At 40.3% G+C, this 20,378-nt stretch overlaps 2 protein-coding genes across 2 annotated transcripts in view; one reads left to right on the top strand and one right to left on the bottom strand.

Moving 5' to 3' along the window:
- The window catches only part of plekhg4 (pleckstrin homology domain containing, family G (with RhoGef domain) member 4), a 401,233-nt gene extending 393,544 nt beyond the window's left edge, over nucleotides 1–7,689 (top strand). Inside the window, exons 23-24 of the mRNA XM_068049566.1 lie at nucleotides 518–590; nucleotides 6,752–7,689. Of these exons, the coding sequence (XP_067905667.1) occupies nucleotides 518–559 (42 nt within the window). The 3' untranslated portion in view covers nucleotides 560–590; nucleotides 6,752–7,689. The remainder of the gene's footprint in view (nucleotides 1–517; nucleotides 591–6,751) is intronic.
- Nucleotides 7,690–7,802: 113 nt separating this feature from the next.
- The window catches only part of LOC137378594 (BTB/POZ domain-containing protein KCTD19-like), a 121,405-nt gene continuing 108,829 nt past the window's right edge, over nucleotides 7,803–20,378 (bottom strand). The window contains exons 21-26 of the mRNA XM_068048895.1: nucleotides 18,166–18,207; nucleotides 17,481–17,635; nucleotides 13,052–13,153; nucleotides 9,628–9,737; nucleotides 9,293–9,483; nucleotides 7,803–8,849 (exon numbers count right to left, since the gene is read on the bottom strand). Coding sequence (XP_067904996.1) covers nucleotides 9,639–9,737; nucleotides 13,052–13,153; nucleotides 17,481–17,635; nucleotides 18,166–18,207 — 398 coding nt within the window. The 3' untranslated portion in view covers nucleotides 7,803–8,849; nucleotides 9,293–9,483; nucleotides 9,628–9,638. The remainder of the gene's footprint in view (nucleotides 8,850–9,292; nucleotides 9,484–9,627; nucleotides 9,738–13,051; nucleotides 13,154–17,480; nucleotides 17,636–18,165; nucleotides 18,208–20,378) is intronic.

Here is a 20,378-nt window from a genome sequence, read left to right as displayed (position 1 = left end):
CCCTGGTATTGATGTGAAGCTAATGGGCCTTTAGTTGCCTGGGTCAGATTTCACTGGATATAATTTTTGTTTACATTTTAGAAAAGTATGTTAATTTAAAATACTTGTTTCCTTCTAGTGCTCAGCCTATCAATGCATTTGAAGCACAGACCTTAAATCTAGAAAACCCAGCGAAGTTGTAGTCAATCACATAGTGGTTGCTATAATTTGATCTTGGGTGTGAAATTTATGTGATTAGAGAATGGAAATGTCAGACTAATGTGGGGGAGAGGAGATTGGGGTTACAGTGTACTCTATTGTCATTAGACGAAAAGTAAAAAAAAAGTTACAGTTGCTTGTGCAGAAGGCCCGGTGTTCATGTCATCTTGTGTGCTTCTGCTCTGTCAATAATTGGTGTGCCAGTTACAGTGCTATCTTAAACTTGATGGTGTGAAACTGAGGTTAATTCCCATTCTCTTTCTTTGGTGTTGGTCATTAACTGCTTTCTCTAACCTATCGTTCTACTTTTCCTCAGCAGAAATCAGATCAAATTACCATAAGTCCATCCACAATGGTGTAAGCGTAGTTCTGCTCTATCCTGCCTTATCTAAGTAAGTGAGGTGTTGCTTTCTTGCTTTATTTGCTCAGTATTTTTTCCCTTTAAGCCTCTAAAGCTTCTCCTTCACCTACCCAAAATGTTTCTTAAATAACATTCTAAACTGTAGAACAGATTACAAGTAACTGAAAAAGACCAGCAAATAAATAGTACAGCAAATTGTAGTGGTTTACAGAGCATAAATATTCCTCCCCTAATTTAGAAAATAATTAACAACTACAACTCTTTGCTAATTCCCTTAATAAATTCTGGCCCTGCAAAGGCTTCCCTTAACAGCAGATTTACATGAGTTTTTTTTTGTCTCTTGCCTGTGGAGTCTGTAGCCTTCCTCTTGATGGCCTCAAAAGAACTAGCACGTTACCTGAAGTTCAACCAGGAGCAAAGAAAATTCAAAATGTACCTCCCAGAATCAAAGCTGCTTATTATCCAGAAACTTAGACACAGGAAATGTCTGCAGATCTAGGACTATTAGATAGAATGCCAGCAGTGTATAACTAATAAATGTTAGCGAGCTTTCATCTGAACGAACTAACAAGCAGGCAGTCTCCACAGATGCTGCCTGACTTGCTGAGTGTTGCCAGCATTTTCTGTTTTTATTATAAGCAGGTAGACAAGTTGCAATTAAAATATTAGCATCTGAATGACTTGTTGATTATCCAATTATCTTATTACAGAAATGTTTCAGAAAGTTGAGCCATTAAGGCAGATAATGAGGGAGTCCCCTCAGGCCAGTAATTGTGTGCCATTGGCCTGAAGTGATTAAATAAAATATTAAAATAGTTGAGATTGTTTGCAGTCAACCACCTCAATGAAAGACATACTGTCCCCAACAGCCAACCACCCCTCCCCTCCAGTAAAGAAAAGACAATGCCTAGACATTTGAAATATAACGGCTTTGCTCTGATGTGAAATATAATGAAACCCCTACTTATCACAGATGGATGATTATTGGCACTCTACATGCTATTCTTCACCATTCGACAAGACAAAGGAGAGGCACTTTCTCAGGACAGTCAGGAAATATTTGTTCGAAAGTTCTCCTCTTCCTACCTTATGAATTTTGAGCTTCTTCATGTTCACATAAATGGAACGCAGTCACTGATGGCCAGAATCCTTGTACACATTTGTAATTCTGCATCTAAATCTATTTCACAGAATCACAGAATTGCTACAGCGCAGAAGGAGGCCATTCAGCCCATCGTGTCTGCACTGGCTCTCCGAAAGTACAATTTACCTAGTGCCACTCCCCCACCTTCTCCCTGTAGCCCTGCACATTCTTTCTTTTCCGATAACAATCCAATTCTCTATTGAATGTTCATGCCTCAATTGAACCTGCCATAACACACTCTCAGGCACTGCATTCCAGATCCAAACCACTCACTGCATGAAAAAGTTTTTTCTCATGTCGCTATTGCTTCTTTTGCCAGTTACTTAAATCTGTGCCCTCTTGTTCTCGATCGTTCCACCAACGGGAACAGGTTTTCCCTATCTACTCTGTCCAAACCCTCATGATTTTGAACACCTCTATCCAATCTCTTCTCAATCTTCGCTTCTCCAAGGAAAACAGTCCCAACCTCTCCAATCTATCCACGTAACTGAAGTTCCTCATCCCTGGGCCCATTCTCATGAAACTTTTCTGCACTCTCTCTAATGCCTTCACATCTTTTCTTAAGTGTGGCACCCAGAACTGAACGCAGTACTCCAGTTGAGGCCGAACCGGTTCTATACAAATTTACCATAACTTACTTGCTTTTGTAATCTATGCCCCTATTAATGAAGCCTAGGATACTGTGTGCTCTATTAACCGCTCTCTCAACCTGACCTGCCACTGACAATGATTTATGCACATATACATCCGAGTCCTCTGCTCTTGCAACCCCCTTTAGAATTGCACCCTTTATTTTATATTGTCTCTCCGCATTTTTCGTATTAAAATGAATCACTTCACACATCTCTGCATTAAATTTCATCTGCCACTTGTCCGCCCATTCCACCAACCTGTCTATGTCCTTTTGAAGTTCTCCACTATCTTCACAATGTTTCCAAGTTTCGTATCATCCGCAAATTTTGAAACTGTGCCCTGTACACCAAGGTCTAGGTCATTAATATATATCAGGAACAGTAAGGGTCCTAAAAACGACCTTTGCGGAACTCCACTACAAACCTTCCTCCAGCCGAAAAACATCCATTAACCACTACTCTCGGTTTCCTGTCGCTCAGCCAATTTTGTATCCATGTTGCTACCGTCCCTTTTATTCCATGAGCTCTAACTATGCTCACAAGTCTGTTGTGCGGCACTTTATCAAATGCTTTTTGGAAGTCCAAGTGCACCACATCAGCAGCATTACCCTGATCAACCTTCACTGTTACCTCATTAAAAAACTCCAGCAAGTTTGTTAAACATAATTTGCCCTTCAGAAATCTGTGCTGTTGATATAGAAATTATGAATAAGAATCTTAGATATTTATGCAGTGAAGCTGCTGACAATGGTAAACAGAATGAAAGTGGAATATACTGAAAGATAGATAAGGTTAAAATTAAATAAAGAAAAACTTAATAAAAAGAAAGAGATTAAATCATCTTTGTTTATCCAACCTTAATGGCAACACACAGTTTTCAAACTGGTGGTAATCATTAGTTCTAAACTAATATAACCTTTCTCCAAAATCAGAGCCACAGATTTATTTAATGAAACAGAGAAGTACAACTGCAACTTCTCATATCTTAGCCTTTATGATGTCTGTCTGTATCTTGACAAGTGAGATAATTCAATACATTAAATTTATTGATAGTTGTAGCTTGGTGTAAAGAATTCTTGCACGTGTTCAATAAATACATAGGTAGCAGAGGTTAGCTGTATTTGGCCTCACTGCTAACTTTGCAAAGCTGTTTGTTAATGTATTTTAATACTGAAGTATCACATTACAACTAGATTATGTATCTTACTTGATTCTGTGTCAGCCTGAAATGACCATGGGTCAGAGAAAACCGCTATTCAGAGATTCTTTAAGAACTAGAGCATAGCACCTGTAGCTTTCAAAATAGGAGTCTGCCAACCACGAACAAATTAATCCATATATTAACTGCTTCAAGCAGTGTAATCTTGTATGTTGTTGTATTATTTTTTCGGTGTGAAAATCTTCTGTATCCAGACAAGCCAACCCCACCATCTCATAAGTCAAGAGACAAACTCTTAAAAAATCAAGCAATTTGGTATAAAATCATAAGTTGCTATTTTTTTCAAACATAAACCAATATAGATTATCAATTGGCTTACAAACCTCATTACTAGCTTTTTGACTTTTAACAGGTCAGATCTCTTGACAAAAACTATATTACAACATCTGAAAATATTTACATTTTTCTTTAAATCCTACCTGTTATCCCCACTTGTATTACAGAAAGATCCACTCTCCCACCACAGTAGAATGATACAGCACAGGAGGCCATTTGGCCCATCATGTCTGCGCCAGCTGTTTGGTAGAGCTATCCAATTCATCGCACTCCCCTGCTGTTTTCCCGTAGCCCTGCAGATGTTTTATCTTAAAGTATTCATCCAGTTCCCTTTCAAAGGTTCCTATTGCACCTGCTTCCATAATAGGAGGAAATGCTTGATAGGGTTAGATGAAATAAGGTGGGAGGAGGCTTGTGTGGAGCATAAACACCAGTTTATGTGCTGTAAGTTCTATGCAACATCCTATGACATATCTATACTTTCCATGTGTAATGCTACTTGCACATGTCTCACACAGCAAAAATTCCAGTTTCTGAGTGGATCTGAGCCATCACAAATCATGTCCTATTTAAGCAACAATTCTTGGGGGTGAGAGCAACAATTTTGTGTCCTTTTGTACCGTTGTATTAAAAGGGAAAGAAAGTCAAAAGGTGACTATATCCCAGGACCACATGTGGCTTCACATCAATTCTGGTTCAGCTTCCACAACTGATTCAAGTTCAAGTTAGCTTTGAATAGCTGTGTAAGCTGTTCCCTGTTGCAGTTGTCACTGTAATGATCTGGGAGGTGGATATAAGCTGGATCTCACTGTGCTTGTTTGAGTAGAACAAGACCTAGTCAGGGACCAATACCCTGCATCCTAAGGATGCCTGAAGAATTTCAGGCCATTTTTCAGGTGTCTTAAGATGGGCATTTGGCCCCTTACATGAACTAATGAGGGGATGCCCAGACATCAGACATCATCTGCTACGCTCAGATTTTCCAGATGTGGATGTGGTCTCACGAGCAGGCACCATCGAAAAGTAGGTAAATTTGTTGATTTATTTTTAAAGTTTAGTTGGAGCCATGAGAGCTCCATGGCACTCCTGTTGGCTACAATCAACCAACCCTTCTCTCCCCACCCCACCGCCACTGTCCTCCTCCCCTTCCTGGCACTTCCCCAAGAGCCTCTACCAGGAAGGCAAGCACGCTGAATTTAGTGGGTAAACATGATCTGCTGGAACTTCTTCCAGGAAGCATCCTCTGGCAGGTCCTTCTCAGTGGCCACCCTCTCAGCAACTTCCAGGCCATTTTTTGGCTGATCGTTGCTGCGCCATGGAATTTGTTGCTGCGGTGGACTGAGGGGACCAAGCTGAGCCAAGAGGATTCCCAACTCTGCTGAGCATGCCGGAACTGGTAGCTGTGAGCTGAGAGTTCAGCTTCAGCGCTGCCTGATACCAAATGCCAGGTCTGCCCACTCCCCATCAAGTCTGCTGCAGGTCTGTGTTGGCCTGTCAAATACTGTACTTAGGTGAGCCAACGGCGTTAAGTTGCCAATTAATGCCAATCCTGCAATGTGAGTCCAGCTCTACCAGAAACTGAGGCAGCAAGAGCCCCCAAGAACATTAGTAGGCTGGATTAAAGCTCAAGCTTGAAAGGTAAATAGCAAATGCCTAACACATTGCAAAAACCAGCTTTCTGGCTCTTGCACTTCAAAAACTCTGCTGCCTGAGCAGATTTAAGACCCCAAAATTGAATCTAAAATAGGAAAAGGGAAATACATGGCCAATGCCAGCATTACCTCTGAACTTGCAGCACTATGATGTGGCAACTGACACTTGGGCAACAGAGGCAGCAGAAGACAGAAGGCACAGTGAGGATGGGCAGTGTGAGATAATGTTCACTTGTCTTACGCCAAGAGAAAATAGAAATAAAATGCATGAAGATAAATTGTTGAATTCAAATTTAGTTTAATCAGTACTGACTTTAGTAATTGGCAATTACGGATGTCTACTTGTTATTCAAGACAATAATTATAGATGTTATACATTACATGCAAGCTGCTTCAAGCCCTGTTAGTGGAGTGGAGACCTTCAGCTGGCACTGCTAGTTTGTATGTGGTCATATGATCCATCTGGGGGAGGAACAAGATGCAGCAGCCAGGAGTTCTGTCGTGAGTGAGGCTTAATTTTATTTAGAAATCGCGTCTCCCATAAATATGTGAGAGTCAGCATGTCTGAGTATACAATAGCAAGATGGGAGAAGTTCTCTTCCTTTAATATCTGAACCAAGCAACATTTTTAAATCCAGTGGTGACCAGGAAGGGGTTAAGATTAAAATTAAAATGCGGGCCTGCTTCTAAAATTGTTTTTTTTTTATCTCTTAGTTTTTGTCTGTGCAGCAGCAAGTTAGAGTTTTCCTGCATATTTCAAGCAGAATTTTAAGTGCTGGATTTGTTTACAGCATCTAAAATTGATCAGATAAATGAGCTTAGGGTTGAATCCAATTCAGAATTGAAGGTGTGGAAGTTTCCATTCTGTAAAAATTAATAAGGGTCTTAATTGCAATGATTGTCAGTCTCAGTTCAGTTCCTACTGAGTGATTTTCCACAGTACAAGCCAGTGCAAAATTGACTGCTAAATTGGTTACAGGATGACTTGTATAGGAAATGAGAATGTCACACTGGCGCAACAGTGGAGCTCTTCTGAGATAGGGCTTACGGCACATTTGGGCAGAGTAGTTGGAGTTATATCCTTCACTTAAAGAACTAATAAGATGTTTACTCGCAATTGGAAACAAAGTTACCATTTTTCACCTAGCAGTAATATTTCTCACTTTGAGCACAAAATTCACAAAAATGTTTGTTTCAATAAATCTAGTTCTTCTAATTTTTAAGTATATGAAATTTGCTGCATCGTTTTAACATGTGCTTTTCTATTAGGTTTGACACACATCTGTCGTATTCCATGTATTACTGGAAAACAAACGTAACCCCTTAACTGGTGAAGAGCGGAACAAGCGGCTGTCCTTGTACTTTATACACCACCCCAAAATGGAATGTAATTTGGTACTCCATAGAAACAGTTATAATTTTTGTGCAGTGACTTCATTCTGGTAACTTGGAAGTGTGTGTGCACTAGAGACCTTGACCATTGGACTTTCAATTTTATTTTTGCAGCAGTTCACATATTCGGCAAATTACATGACCTTCATTTTGGCTAATAGGTCGATAACATGTGTTACCCAAACTGAGCAATTAGGCAAATACTGTAAATATTTAACATTTCTGTGCAAATTTTGTGTTTTTTTGGTCTGTTTGATCAAAGTTCTTATTTACTTAGGTACTGATTGTTAGCTATTTCTAGTGTCTTGCATAAGGTGTATGTAGATAACTCTTAGTTGGAAAAATTAAACAATTATATTTGTTGAATAAGAGTTGCTTTTACAAATTAAAATATCTTATTTGTCACACTGGCTGAAAGATTTAGAGTAGCCTAATGAGCAGCATTAATAATAAAATGAAATAGTGAGACTAACGAGGTACTGAAGACAGAGGAGTTTTGCAGCTCTTGTTCAATAGTTTAATGTTGTGCATTTATCTCACTAATTTTTTTCTGTAAAATCTGTAAATAATGTACTGCAGCACAAGTGGTGCTGAGTTTTTGAGGGGAAAAAGAAAGAAAATACAACCCTCTTTTCCTATACTAATTACCAGCAAAACAGGGAAATCACTGAAGTGCCATTGGTAATTACTTCCATTAATCTGAGAAAATAACATTGATCTAATTTACTGAGATAAAAATTTACATTGCTGTCATGCCATTTTGTTGACTTTAATGTACTCCTACACTTTGGCTTTTTCAGTATTTAATAAACATGAACAGCTTTGTTTCTAATTGTTTGAACTTTATTCAATATTTCATTTGATAAAATTTTTCAAACTTATATGAAGTGTCGCAAATACAAATAAACAAAGCAATAACATTGTAAAATAGATTGTTTCTTCATGCTTATACAGTTTGAAGTGTGAAATATTTGACTTTTAGTTTTAGGAAAGGTTGTACATTTTAGTTAACTATGAGAGCTGATAATGCTCTAATTCAAAACCAATATTGTCAGGTGCTGCTGTTTGCTGTGCAGCCATTACCCATACTGCAAGTGAAAGCATTTATGCCAGTGAGATTCTGCATACCAGGCAGGCACTGGGCTCATCAGAGAGGCATGGTCTCACAATATGGCTTCAGCACCTGAACAACCCCTGTAGAGCTCAGCTCCTGTTTAAGAAAAAAATGGGTCTGGGACAGTTGTCCCATTCAGCCATTTTAGCCCCTGTCCCTTAAAGGGTAGAATGCTAGTCGCTGCATGTTTCACTGCTTATTTCATTATGTACTTAAGTTAAATTTGAACTCTATCTGTCATATAGGGAACCATGATGAAGCTCTGGCTGAGGGGGCCACTGGCCATCACTCTGTGTATGTTGCTCTTCATGAGTATAGATTGGGTTCAGAAAAGGCATATAGTACAGGCTGGCCCAGGTATCAAAGATAATTGTAACACAAGCTCACTATGCACAAGGTGATTATTCTAAACAGGCAGAAAACATGGCAGAAGAGGACCCTAGCCATTAACCAGCAGCATGCAATTTCATTTGTCTCCATCCGGTATCAAACTTGATCAAATTAGCAGTCTTGGTAAGCAGGTCACTAACTTCCTTTTGATAGTTTTGACTGCAACCTGACTAATAAAGCAGATGTTGCCAGTCACACCTGGGACTACGCCAGTGGCATGACAATTTTCTCCACAAAGAGAAGTGTGATTCTAGTTGCAGATCTAGACATCCTCCTGACATGCCCAAATTCTTTACTCTTAACTCTGGAATTACACCACTTTTGCACCTCAAAAAGACATCAGAATTCTGGAACCTGCGGCTTGGAGATTCCTGGCGCCCGACTTGTAGGAAAAAGGTGTGGCAGAGTGGAAGCTTCACACAATCCCCATCCCAAATCCCAGGCACAGGGTCATAATTGAGCTGCTGGTGTCTGCAAGGTTGTCAGCAAACATTTAGCATGTTAAAACCGCCATTAAATTTACGATATTAAAGTTGATAAAACTGTATAATAAAGCTTCCATTATACAAACCAACATGCTGAATGATTTTCATTAACAGTGGCAAGTTTAAGATAAATTACAAATAATCAATAAGCTTAACATCAAGTTTTCATAGTGGTAGCATTCACTGCCAAAATTGTCAATCTCCAACAGCTACTGGTATCTCTGAAAAACAGTCACCACATATTTTTAAAAGTAAAATAATCTGTTCTCTGATCCAAACACCAATATATTTAGAATTTAGCTAAAATAAAAATACATGTTTTCCTGCAAAAATAAGTACACTAACATGAGATTTTACCAATCCTACAAAAAAGACAAAGTAATTTCATGTGACCAAAATGAAAATTACATTTGATTTGTACAAACCAACCTTGTGAAAAGCTGGTCAGGATCTGTCTTTTGTAACCTGTTATAGAAAGTGATTATTCTTCGTGCTCTTCTTCCATTACATGTGATCTCACAGTGATGATAAAAACAGAAAGGTACGGGTGGGCTGGAATGATTATCATTGCACTGACCATAAAATATTTTTCAGATCTTCATCTCCGGAAGCCCAGCTTTCTAAACAAACAAACCTGGCATTAAATAAATTATTCAAATTATACTAAAATATGTCATGCAGTTTCAAAATATTGACAATGAATCATTGCATACAATTATTACTGTGAAATCAATAGAATTGGGTTCATAATCATTTCTGTTGACCTTTTTTCAAATTAATTTCCTAATACAGGAAATGAGACAGATTTATAATATCCTTTCTTCAGCAATAGCTCCATGCAGTGGCTATACTTCCGAGCAAATGGTAGTGTCAACTGGAAAAACACAAACACATGCAATGTTTATGTAACATTTAAATTTTAAAAATTCAAACCTGGCAGATTAATTATTTTGTACCCTTTTTCAAAGTACATGCCACAGTATTTGGTAATGAAACAAAAATAAAGCAGGTTAAGGTAATAAATGTTAGTTTTCATACTATTGTAATATGCCTGAAATGATTAAATGGAGGTCACACATGACCAATAAATAGATTTATACTATACCTATTGGCTGTTAAATATTTCATATTTGAGACTGAAGATTTTACAGTAAATAAACACTAAGATGTTCACAGACTTTATTCACAGCTATAATATTTTTTTCCTGGGACTGTAGGAAAAACCTTGTAAAACTACAGAAGTTTACAGAACAGAATTGGAGTGCTAGAGTAATCTGTGGTGCTCTCCACCCGGCATCTTCCTCTGCTATTTTTTCCTTAAAAGAGGCAATAGTCTCTGCCTCAACTACTCCCTATAGTAAAGCATTCCATACTCCAACTGAGTAAGGAAATTCTCCTGATCTATCTCTTTGCCACCTTAATGATTATTTTAAATTGATGCACCCTTGTTACCAACTCCAACTAGAGAAAATAGATTTTTTTCCCATTCAAAACCCTTCATAATTTCAAAAATCTTTTTTCTGTCCAATCCACTAACCTATATATCCTCAAAGCATTTTTTTCTGCCTCCCCTGTTTGCCAAACCACCTAGTTTTATGTCATCAGCACATTTTGATACTGTGCTCCATATTCCCAAGTCCAAATCAAGATGGACCCACCACTAATCCCTGGAGTTCAACATTTCCAATCCGTGTCCAATGTGAGCAACATCCATTAACTAACTCGGTTTCCTATCTGTCATCCAACTTTCCATCCTTGTGTTCTTACAATATGTGCCTAAATTTTTATCAGACACCTTCTGAAAATCCATGTGCACTACAGTTACTAAGTACCCTTTCTTTATCCAATGGATCTCTTACTCATAAAGTACCTTCTTTCAACAAGGGATTTAGAGTAATAATCTGTAAACTCTCAACATTCACAGAAATGTTTCAGGCATGAAAATTGTGAACTGATCTGTTTAAACTTAAAATCTGGACTGAAGTAGCATTTTAGTTCTATTGAGAAAGTCCAAACATTTGTCCACAGTTCTGTTTTATAAGTAATGGATACAGCATGCTCACATACAAATCTCAAAGTTTTGCTGAAAAATTCTATGATTAATCCCAAGAACTGGGAAATTTAGATGGTGCTAACATAAATATTCCAATGTTTAAATTTAAACTTTTAAATTAAAAAGATTGCTGGAAATCTGAATTAAAAAACTGCAAGTCTACAGCAGGCCAATCATTAGAAAACTGAAAAGACGGTAATAGAAATAGAAAATCCTGGAAATACTCAGCAGGTCAGTCAGTATTGGTGGAGAAATGCAGAGTTAATGTTTCAGGTTGGTGATCTGACCTGAAACATGAACTCTGTTTCTCTCTCCACAGAAGCTGATTGACCTGATGAGTATTGTCAGCATAGGAACAGGAGTAGGCTATTCAGTTAGATCATGGCTGATTGTCTACCTCAGTGCCACTTTCCTGTGCTCTCTCTCCATATCCCTTGATGTCATTTGTCTCCAGAAATCTATCGATTTCTGTCTTAAATATGCTGAGTGACTGAGATTCCACAGCCTTCTGGGGTACAGAATTCCAAAGATTCACCACCCTTTGAGTGAAGAAATTCCTCCTCATGTCAGTCTTAAATGGCATATTCCTTATTTTGAGATCATGTCCACTGGTTCTAGACTCAGCAGCCAGGGAAACATCCTATCTACATCCACCCTGTCACGCGCTGTAAGAATTTTGAAAAGTTCAATAAGATCTTCAAAACTCTCAAGAGTACAGGCCCAGTTTCCTCAATCTCCTCATAAGACAATCCTGCTGTCCCAGGGATTAATCGGGTGAACCTCGGTTGCATGCCCTCAATGGCAAGTATTTCCTTCTTTAGACAAGGAAACCAAAACTATACACAATACTCCAGGTGTGGTCTCACCAAGGTTCTATATAATTGCAGCAAGACGTCTTTACTTCTGTACTCAAATCCCTTTGCGATGAAGGCCAATATACAATTTGCCTTCCTAATTGCTTGCTGCAGCTGCATGCTAGCTTTTAGTGACTCATGAACAAGGACACCCAGGCCCCTTTGGACATCAACCTCTCACCATTTAAGAAATATTCTGTCTTTGTTTTTTCTACCAAAGTGGATAACTTCACACTTATTCACATTATATTCCATCTGCTATGTTCTTGCGCATTCACTTAGCCTGTCCAAGCCCGCTTGAAGCCTCCTTGCATCTTCCTCAACTTACGTTGCCATCTAATTTTGTCATCAGCAAATTTGGAAATATTACAATTGACCCCCCCCCCCCCCCCAACATATCCAAATATAGATTGTGTACAGCTGTGGCTCCAGTACTGATCCTTCCGGTACCCCACTAGTAACAGCCTGCCATCCTGAGAATGACCTGTTTATTCCTACTGTCTGTTAACCAATTCTCAATCCATACTAGTATATTACTCCCAATCCCATGTGCTCTAATTTTGTTTACTAACCTCCTGTGTGCGACCTCATCAAAAGCCTTCTGAAAATCCAAATACACCACATTCATTGGTTTTCCTTTATCTATGCTGCAAGTAACATCCTCAAAAAACTCCAACAGGTTTGTCAAACATGATTTTTTCTGTTTTTTATCAGCTTTCCAGCATCACCAGTATTTTGCTAAATACAGGTTAATGTTTAGTGGACACCCTTTGTTGACCAGAAATCTCTACAGTAGATGTTAATTTATCTTTTCTCTTTTCAGATGCTGTGGATCTGTTATGTATTTCCAGCACACTTCCTTCTTTCAATTTAATAACTGGTTCAAATAATTTATTGAATGAATAATGTACTCTAAATCACAGATGCAGTTTTCCAGGTGCATTTAACCCCTATCAGCACTACTACTACTGCACTCAGGCACTCTATCCCAACCAGTAGGGCTGAATAGTTTGACATGTCTTCACCAGTATCCTGAATTTCATTCCTAATTTGATCCTCGTGAGGTTCTGAATTGCTGAGAGCAAATCAACCAAGGTTAGGAGCTCACTAAATATCTGTTGATTTTTCTTTTCTACTGTGCTAAAATTGTTTGCAACAGATATAAGACTTGCACAGCATTTGCTTCATGTTAGAGATAAACTAATGATATAAAGGGAGATTAGGATTCTAAAACACAGTTGGATTTCCTTTTATTTTAATAGACAAATGTCTATTACTTACCGTTAACCATTTAACCAGCTTGTCATGTGACTGTTTTTGGTTCTTGAAGACCTCTAGATTTAGCAACTTAGACACAAATGTTTCTTGCGTTATTTGTTCTGTCTTAAAATACAAAAAAAAGTGGGGTTTTATAAGTTGTATCTTAAATGATAATTACGTAGTTACATTATTCTATGCGTGATATAGCAGGTTGCAGAACAATGCTCATCGACTGGCAAATTCACTGTGGTGAAATATAAACATTTTTGCATATATTTGAAAATGTTAAATGATATTTCTATAGAATAAAAGTATTGTACAATTGAAGATGCATTTAGTATTTTGGCACAATACAACTACGTACATAAAATATCTATTCAACTAATGCCAAATTGAAGGACAACATCCTGATTTCTGACTACACATTTAACTTAAATGTACCACTCATATCTGACTGAATACCCAGGTTTTGATAGAAAAGAAAATGGTTGTTCATTGTTTTACTTGTTGGCTTAGTTGTATGTTGTAAGAGCATTTATTAGTACTGTTAACTTCTGGATCACTTGTAGATGATAGGATAAGGTTTTATGAGCTAGAAGTCTGTTTGCATAAGAGACCTACTGCTGTGGGACGCGATACACCACTGGACACTTTCTGCGTGGACCATACAGCTTTGCTGGAGAAGAAGGGCTCACAGATGCAGCCCCTGCATGCTATTCTGACATCAGGTAGCCCAATCAGCTGATGTGATGCTCTTCATTGTTTACTCTGCATGCAACAAACATGAAGCTGCAAGATGGGACCTGAGCCTGTGAAAATTAAAGGACCATTCCGCAAGTTGCAGTTGATTTTTTCCAGTTTCTGAACACAGCCAAGGAGAAAGGACTACCTGACTAAGGTATGGGAGAAGTTGTTGCAATGCCTTCTACTCTGCAACGTGACCAGGAAATAGAACAGAGGAGGCAGAGAGGAGAAGCTCTGTGAGGAGGGAGGGAGGAGGTATCCTGGAGCCTGTGTAAGTGCACAGACTGTGCATGAACAAATTCTGAGGGTCCGCTTCCACGTCAGCAACTTCCCCATCACAACATGGATCCATCATTTACGTGCATTTCACCCGCCTCATCACAACGCTCCCTTGGCCAACATTCAACACTAAAAGCCACCAACAAAAAAAGTCACAAAAAGGACTGCAGTGATTTAAGAAGACACCTCACCATCAGTTTTTCAAGGGTAATTTCAGATGAGCAATAAACGCTGGCCTAGCCAGTGACCCCCCATTCCACGAACGAATTAAAAAAACTTTTACAGCAACACATCCAATCAGACACGCAACAGTGAATTATTCGCCCTTGATAATTCCCTTAGTGCCTGTCCTGCAGGTGACTTTCACTGGGTAAACTATAGATAGCCTTGAAGGATGACCTCAAGCAGCTCTGGACCTTAAGGGCCCAGCTTCGGACTGCACCACCTTGGCATTGGGGGGGCAGCAGTCTGGGTTGGCTGGCGAACAGGCAATGCAATGGCACTAGCAGAGGGGGCACGGATATTGTCAACAGCCACTCCCATGGGGTGGCACCTCAGCAGTCCTTATAATCTGTTAAAAGCACAGATTTCTGGACTGCTGTCAGAACCTGCATTCCCTTTTGTGCACTGACATCTGCATCCATGATAGCAGTCGTCTGAGGGTGCATGGCAGCAGTGAGAATCAGGAGGACTCCACCTGTGTTGCAGTAGAAGCTAAGCCAGTGCTGTCATGGAGTTGGGCACAACTTCTACACTGGAAATGATGGGCTCATAGCTCTGCACCGTTGGAACCAGACCCTTCCTTGCTTCTACATAATGATCAAAGACTGCAATACCCCACAATTTATTGTGTCTGTCGTCATCAGCATTTTCCTGTATGCCACACCATCGACGTCCTTAGCTGTGTCCCCAAATGCATTACTCATCTGCGACCTTGCCCTCCAGTGATCTGAAACACGATCTATGCTTTTCTCTGGCCTGGCTGCAGCCCACTCATGAATGGTGAGTCACCATGTACTGATCCCAACTCTGTACGCACCTCTGAAGTTCATGGAGTGCCGGCGTGTGAGCCGATGGCTGAGCATTTAAGGTCCAGCACTGCTGCCTTCACACCACTGTGGTGGGTTTGATGTCGTTTTTTTTTATTTGTTCATGGGATGTGGGTGTCACTGGCTAGGCAAGCATTTATTGCCCATCCCTAATTGTCCTTGAACTGAGTGGCCATTTCAGAGGACATTTTTAAGAGTCAACCACACATTGCTGTCAATCTGGAGTCACCTGTAGGCCAGACCAGGTTGAGCATGGCAGATTTTCTTCCCTAAAGGGCATTAGTGAACAGATGGGATTTTACAACAATCGACAATGGTTTCATGATCACCATTAGACTAGCTTTTTAATTCCAAATTTATTAATTGAATTCAAATTTCACCATCTGATGTGGTGGGATTTCAAACCCATGTCCCCAGAGAACTAGCCTGCACCTAGTCCAGTGACATTAACATTTTGTCACCGCCTCCCATCTGCTTTCTCCTGCCTCTGTTAAGGCTGTCCAGCATGGCAGGTCTTGGGTACCTGAAAGCATACAAGCAGAAGAGCTAGGTTGTGGTGAGGGAAGGGTTGGTGAGGAGAAAAGTAAGAGGTCTATGGTGACACAACCTGCAGCGTCCACTTGATGCCACCTGTCAGGATGAGGGTGAGGAGAGAGTTGAGAAGGGGCAGTCACTTACATCATCTTCGAGAGCCTCTGCAACACCAGATGCTGCAGGCTGTATCCCCTTTGGATCAATGATCCAGAACATTGTCTCCTCGAGGAGGCTCAGGTGATGGAGTCATTTAGGCACCCTCCAGCTCTCCCTGCTGTTGTGCACGAGCTTCTCATGCAAGAGAAGGACAGTTATTGAATTTGTGGCACTGTGTTTGGTGAAGTACTTGCCATAGCTGAACAGCTTAAGGTCTGTGGAGGCAGCGGGAGGTGAGTACATCCTGACAGTACTGTAAGGTGTGTGTGGGTGAGGTGGAGTATGTGAATGTTATGCATGAATTCTGAGTGCCAGGGATTGCTGCTGGGTGAGTGATAGGTGTGTGGTGCATTGAGCAGAATGAGAGGTTATTGGTGTGATAGGCATGATATGTAATCTGAGCTTGCATTCAGTCACCTTGACCATCTCTGTGAGATCATTGTACCTTTTCTGGCACTGCTCCACGTCCTTGGCGCCAGACTCTAGCCATTGACCTCGCTGGCAACCTGCTCCCACTCCCTTCTCAGGCTTGTGCATTAGGGCTTCCTGCCGACTCGGGAAAATATGGCCTCCCTCCTGGACTCCACCTCAGTCACCAGAGCCTCCACGGTGGTGGTGCTAAACCTGGGAGCATGCTCTTTTGTGTGCTGTGCCATTCTGCTTCCTGCAGTCATCCAGTTAATTGACCAGCTGTCTTCATTTGAACAGTGCAGCTTCTCTTAAGGAAACTACCTTTAAGAAGTGAAGGCGAGCTAGACCACATGGTTCGCTAACACTGTGCCTAGCCCACCTGCGAAGCACAGTGGCTCCAGGCAGTGTTTAGGAGAGGAAAGCCGTGCAAGAGTCACCTGGGCAGACATTACAATCATTCAGATGAAGTGTGTACACTAAATTTATATGTTGCCTATCTCATCTGAACAGGCATGGGCAGGTCATAAATTGCGAAACCCACACCCAAAAAAATGGGGCTATCCGATTTCAAGCCCTATGTCTCAAGGTCAGATTGTATGATTGAGAGTAGTCTGGGTAGGGAGGGAGGGGTGAGATGGTTGAGCAGGGACATTTAATGCCTTTCTTTACCTAGTTTTAAGATAGCCAGGTCATTCATTATTTATGTGCATGTGTCTGTATATGTATATATTTTATATGTGTTTGTATGATTGAAAGGGAGACCCTTTCATAGATTCCTACAGCAGAGAAGGAGGCCATCTTGCCCTTTGAAAACAGCTATCCAATTAATCTCACTCTGCTGCTCTTTCCCCATAGCTTTGCATTTTTAACATTTCAAGTATATATCCAGTTCCCTTTTGAAAGTTAATAGTGAATCTGCTACCGCTACTTTTTCAGGCAGTGCATTCCAGATCATCACAATTCGCTACGTAAAACAAATTCTCATTCCCCCCTCTAGTTCTTTTGCCAATTATCTTATATCTGTGTCCTCTGGTTACTGGCTTCCTGCTAATGGAAACAGTTACTCCCTTTCCACTCTTATCAAAAGCTTTTCATTGTAAATTTTACCCCCTCCGCCCCTTGATGACTTGTAGATTATTTTTTAAATGTAGTTGACACTTGCATAATATTCTCTCTCACTCGATTATCTTCACTTCTTGACTGATCAATTTTAAATTTAAAGCAAAAACATAAAAAGAACTCACTCATATTGCTGAAATAATACTAATACATCATACCCAAAGAATGTTTACTAGCTGCAGAATTTCCCATGTTATTTGTTGAGGATCCTTCAAAGTATATGAGTCCAGGATGATTCCAGTCAAAAAGTGATTACATTCTCTGGCATAAAATATTTCTTCATGTGATAAGTTAAAGGTGAGAGACGCTAAACCTATAAAGTTTTAAACAAAGTATTTTTACCTCTAAAATAGTTTCAAATTTAATAATACAAAGTTACTGGGATTATTTACCTAGCTAGAATTATCAAATATCAAACATATTTTAACTCATACAGCTTGGTGGTGCTACTTATAGTAACAACTTTGGTATCACATCAATGCAACTTCAGTTTGTCCTCTGCTCCACTAAATTCCCAGCCTCATCTGCACTCGGTGTGGTCTGAGGAGAGGCAAAGTGCCCTCCACCTGAGAGGGGGGCAACTGGAAGAAGAGCCACTCTCAGATTAATTGAAATAACCAGCTCAAAACAACATTGACATAGGTCTTTCAGCAGGATTCCCACATGCCCTCTCAACCAGTCACTATGTGGCATTGGTGAATCAGGGATTGAGGAGAAACAGCAATTTCACACTGAAAAAGAAAAATAGGCAAATACAGTATTTTACTTCACAAAACAAGATGGGGTATGAAAAATCACTTTCTGGTAAATAAAGGAGTATTATCCTTTGGAATAAACAAATACCTGTGACTTGGGTCTTTTCTGAGTGACCAAATCGTGCATCAACTGTGGAAAAATATAGAAACAGATAATTTGTGCAAAGAAATATTTCAAGTTAGTGTAGCATATCTTTTCTTTAAAATAAAATAGAAGTGTCAATGTAAATAAGTTAGGTCATGGTAGAAAGAACTGAATTAAAGCAATAACATCAGGCATGCTCTACATCCACTCAATGGGCTGAATTTAACATCGCTGCCACCGAGATCAGAGGTGGCCATAAAAGTGCGGACTGCTCGTCGCGGAGGCACTGTGAAATTAAATGCTGTGGCTCATTTAAATGGCTGGGACGGACCCCCCCCCGCCCCCCACTCCGATGACATGGAGACGGCAGGCAATCCGTCCCTGGCAATGGTGTCCAGCGCAACCGCAAAGTCGCCAATGCCATTTTCAAAGGGCCTCGAGGCCTAGATAAATTTTAAAGAAACAAATCGGATTAAACTTTATTTTAAAAAATTAGATTAATGTTTCTAGCCCCTTTCCCACCCAAAAAACAAACACTTAATTCCGTGCCCTCTCCCCACCCCCCCTAAAATACTTTGTGTACCTGACCTTCCCTCCCCCTGCCAAAGTTCACAAACTTTTATATTTAACCTTTCCCACCATCCTCACCACTGATCATATTAGTTTGGCCCCACTCCACCCCCACACTGAAATGCTACCTGCTCCCCGCTCCCCGCTCCCCACCAGTGTCCCGCATTGGATCTCCAAATGGAGATCTGAAGGTGTGGGAATTCCAGCCACCAGCTATAATATCGGTGTGGGACGGATGGTGGGAGGGGGGTAAATATCTAATTCATTTATTTTAATAAATTTTAATATTTAGATTGGCCTCTCGTCGCTGAGCAGGGCGGAGGGGACCACCCCGAGACCTCACCGCCGCCGGCAATATCAGGCCAAACCTTCCCGGCGTCAAGGCCTTTGGCGGGCCTCTCCCGGAGACATTTTCCTGTTCCCCCAGCCACGACCTCCGACATCGCAGGGGCTGTAAAATCCAGCCCAATACGTGAACAATGCAGGAATTTTAATTATTTCTTTGTGCTGTATGAACATATAATGTACTTTTGTTTGTAGGTCCTGACTAACAGAAAATCCCTTTATTAAAAAAAAAAGATTCTGTTTGTTCCCATGCCTAGAATAGAATCAGAAGATGATACAGCACAGAATGAAGCCATTCGGCATCTCTGGTCAATACCTGTTTTCAGTTCCATTGATTTTTTTGGCAATAGTTATGAACAGTTGTTCCCAGCCCACCCAACTATGTTCCATTGTACAGTTAGTGTGCTTGTTGCCAGCTCTTAGCAACAGCTATCTGGTTAGTTCCACTCCCCTGACCTTTCCCATGGCATTGCAAGCTGCAAGTTTTTGTCCTTCAAGTATTTATCCAATTCCCTTTTAAAAGTTCCTATTGAATCTACTTCCACCACCCTTTCAAGAAGTACATCCCAGACCATCACAACTCACTGCATAAAAAAATTTCACCTCACATTGTTCTTCTGCCAATTATCTTAAAGCTGTGTTCTCTTGTTACTGACCCGGCTGCCACTGGAACAGTTTCTCCGTATTCATTCTGTAACGACCAGGTGAGAAAGAGGTCCAGGGTTCCCTTTCAGCCTTCACCTGGTGTTACTGTAACACGGTTTTATTTTTAAACACACTGTGTTTTTAGCTCCCCCTTGGTGAATCCTTGTTCACCGCTTTTCAATTATAAGGCAAAGAAATCAGCACGAACAGACTTTCTTAGGTTTAAAGAAGAAAAGTTGAAATTTATTAAACTTAAACTCTAATTCAGTTAACACCTATGGATACACGACACACCCATGCTAGCATGCATACGCAATACCCACACGCAACTAGAGACAGTAAAGAGAAGAAAAATAAAATGGAAAAGTTTAAGGCAATATCTGAAGAGTTTTTGTTACGGTTCTTCAAGCTCACTGTAGAGTCTTTGATTGTAGGTAGACCTTGCTTTTCATTGGGGCCCAATATTCTTCGTAAACCTTGTTCGCTGTAGGAGACTTTTCTCTCCTGGGGTTCATGTGTCTTCAGTGGATTCAGAGGCTTGTGAGAAAGAGATGAGAGTAGACAGGAGATCTTCTCAGTACAGGAGCAAACGGCTTTCTGCAGGCTCTCAGTTCAAACACTGTCTCTACAATTCAAAACTCCCCAAGTTGGCCAGC

The sequence above is a fragment of the Heterodontus francisci genome, chromosome 17 (genome assembly GCF_036365525.1).
Source record: "Heterodontus francisci isolate sHetFra1 chromosome 17, sHetFra1.hap1, whole genome shotgun sequence".
Lineage (NCBI taxonomy): Eukaryota > Metazoa > Chordata > Chondrichthyes > Heterodontiformes > Heterodontidae > Heterodontus > Heterodontus francisci.
Note: the sequence above shows the minus strand (reverse complement) of the source record. Positions and strands in the feature narration are given on the sequence as shown.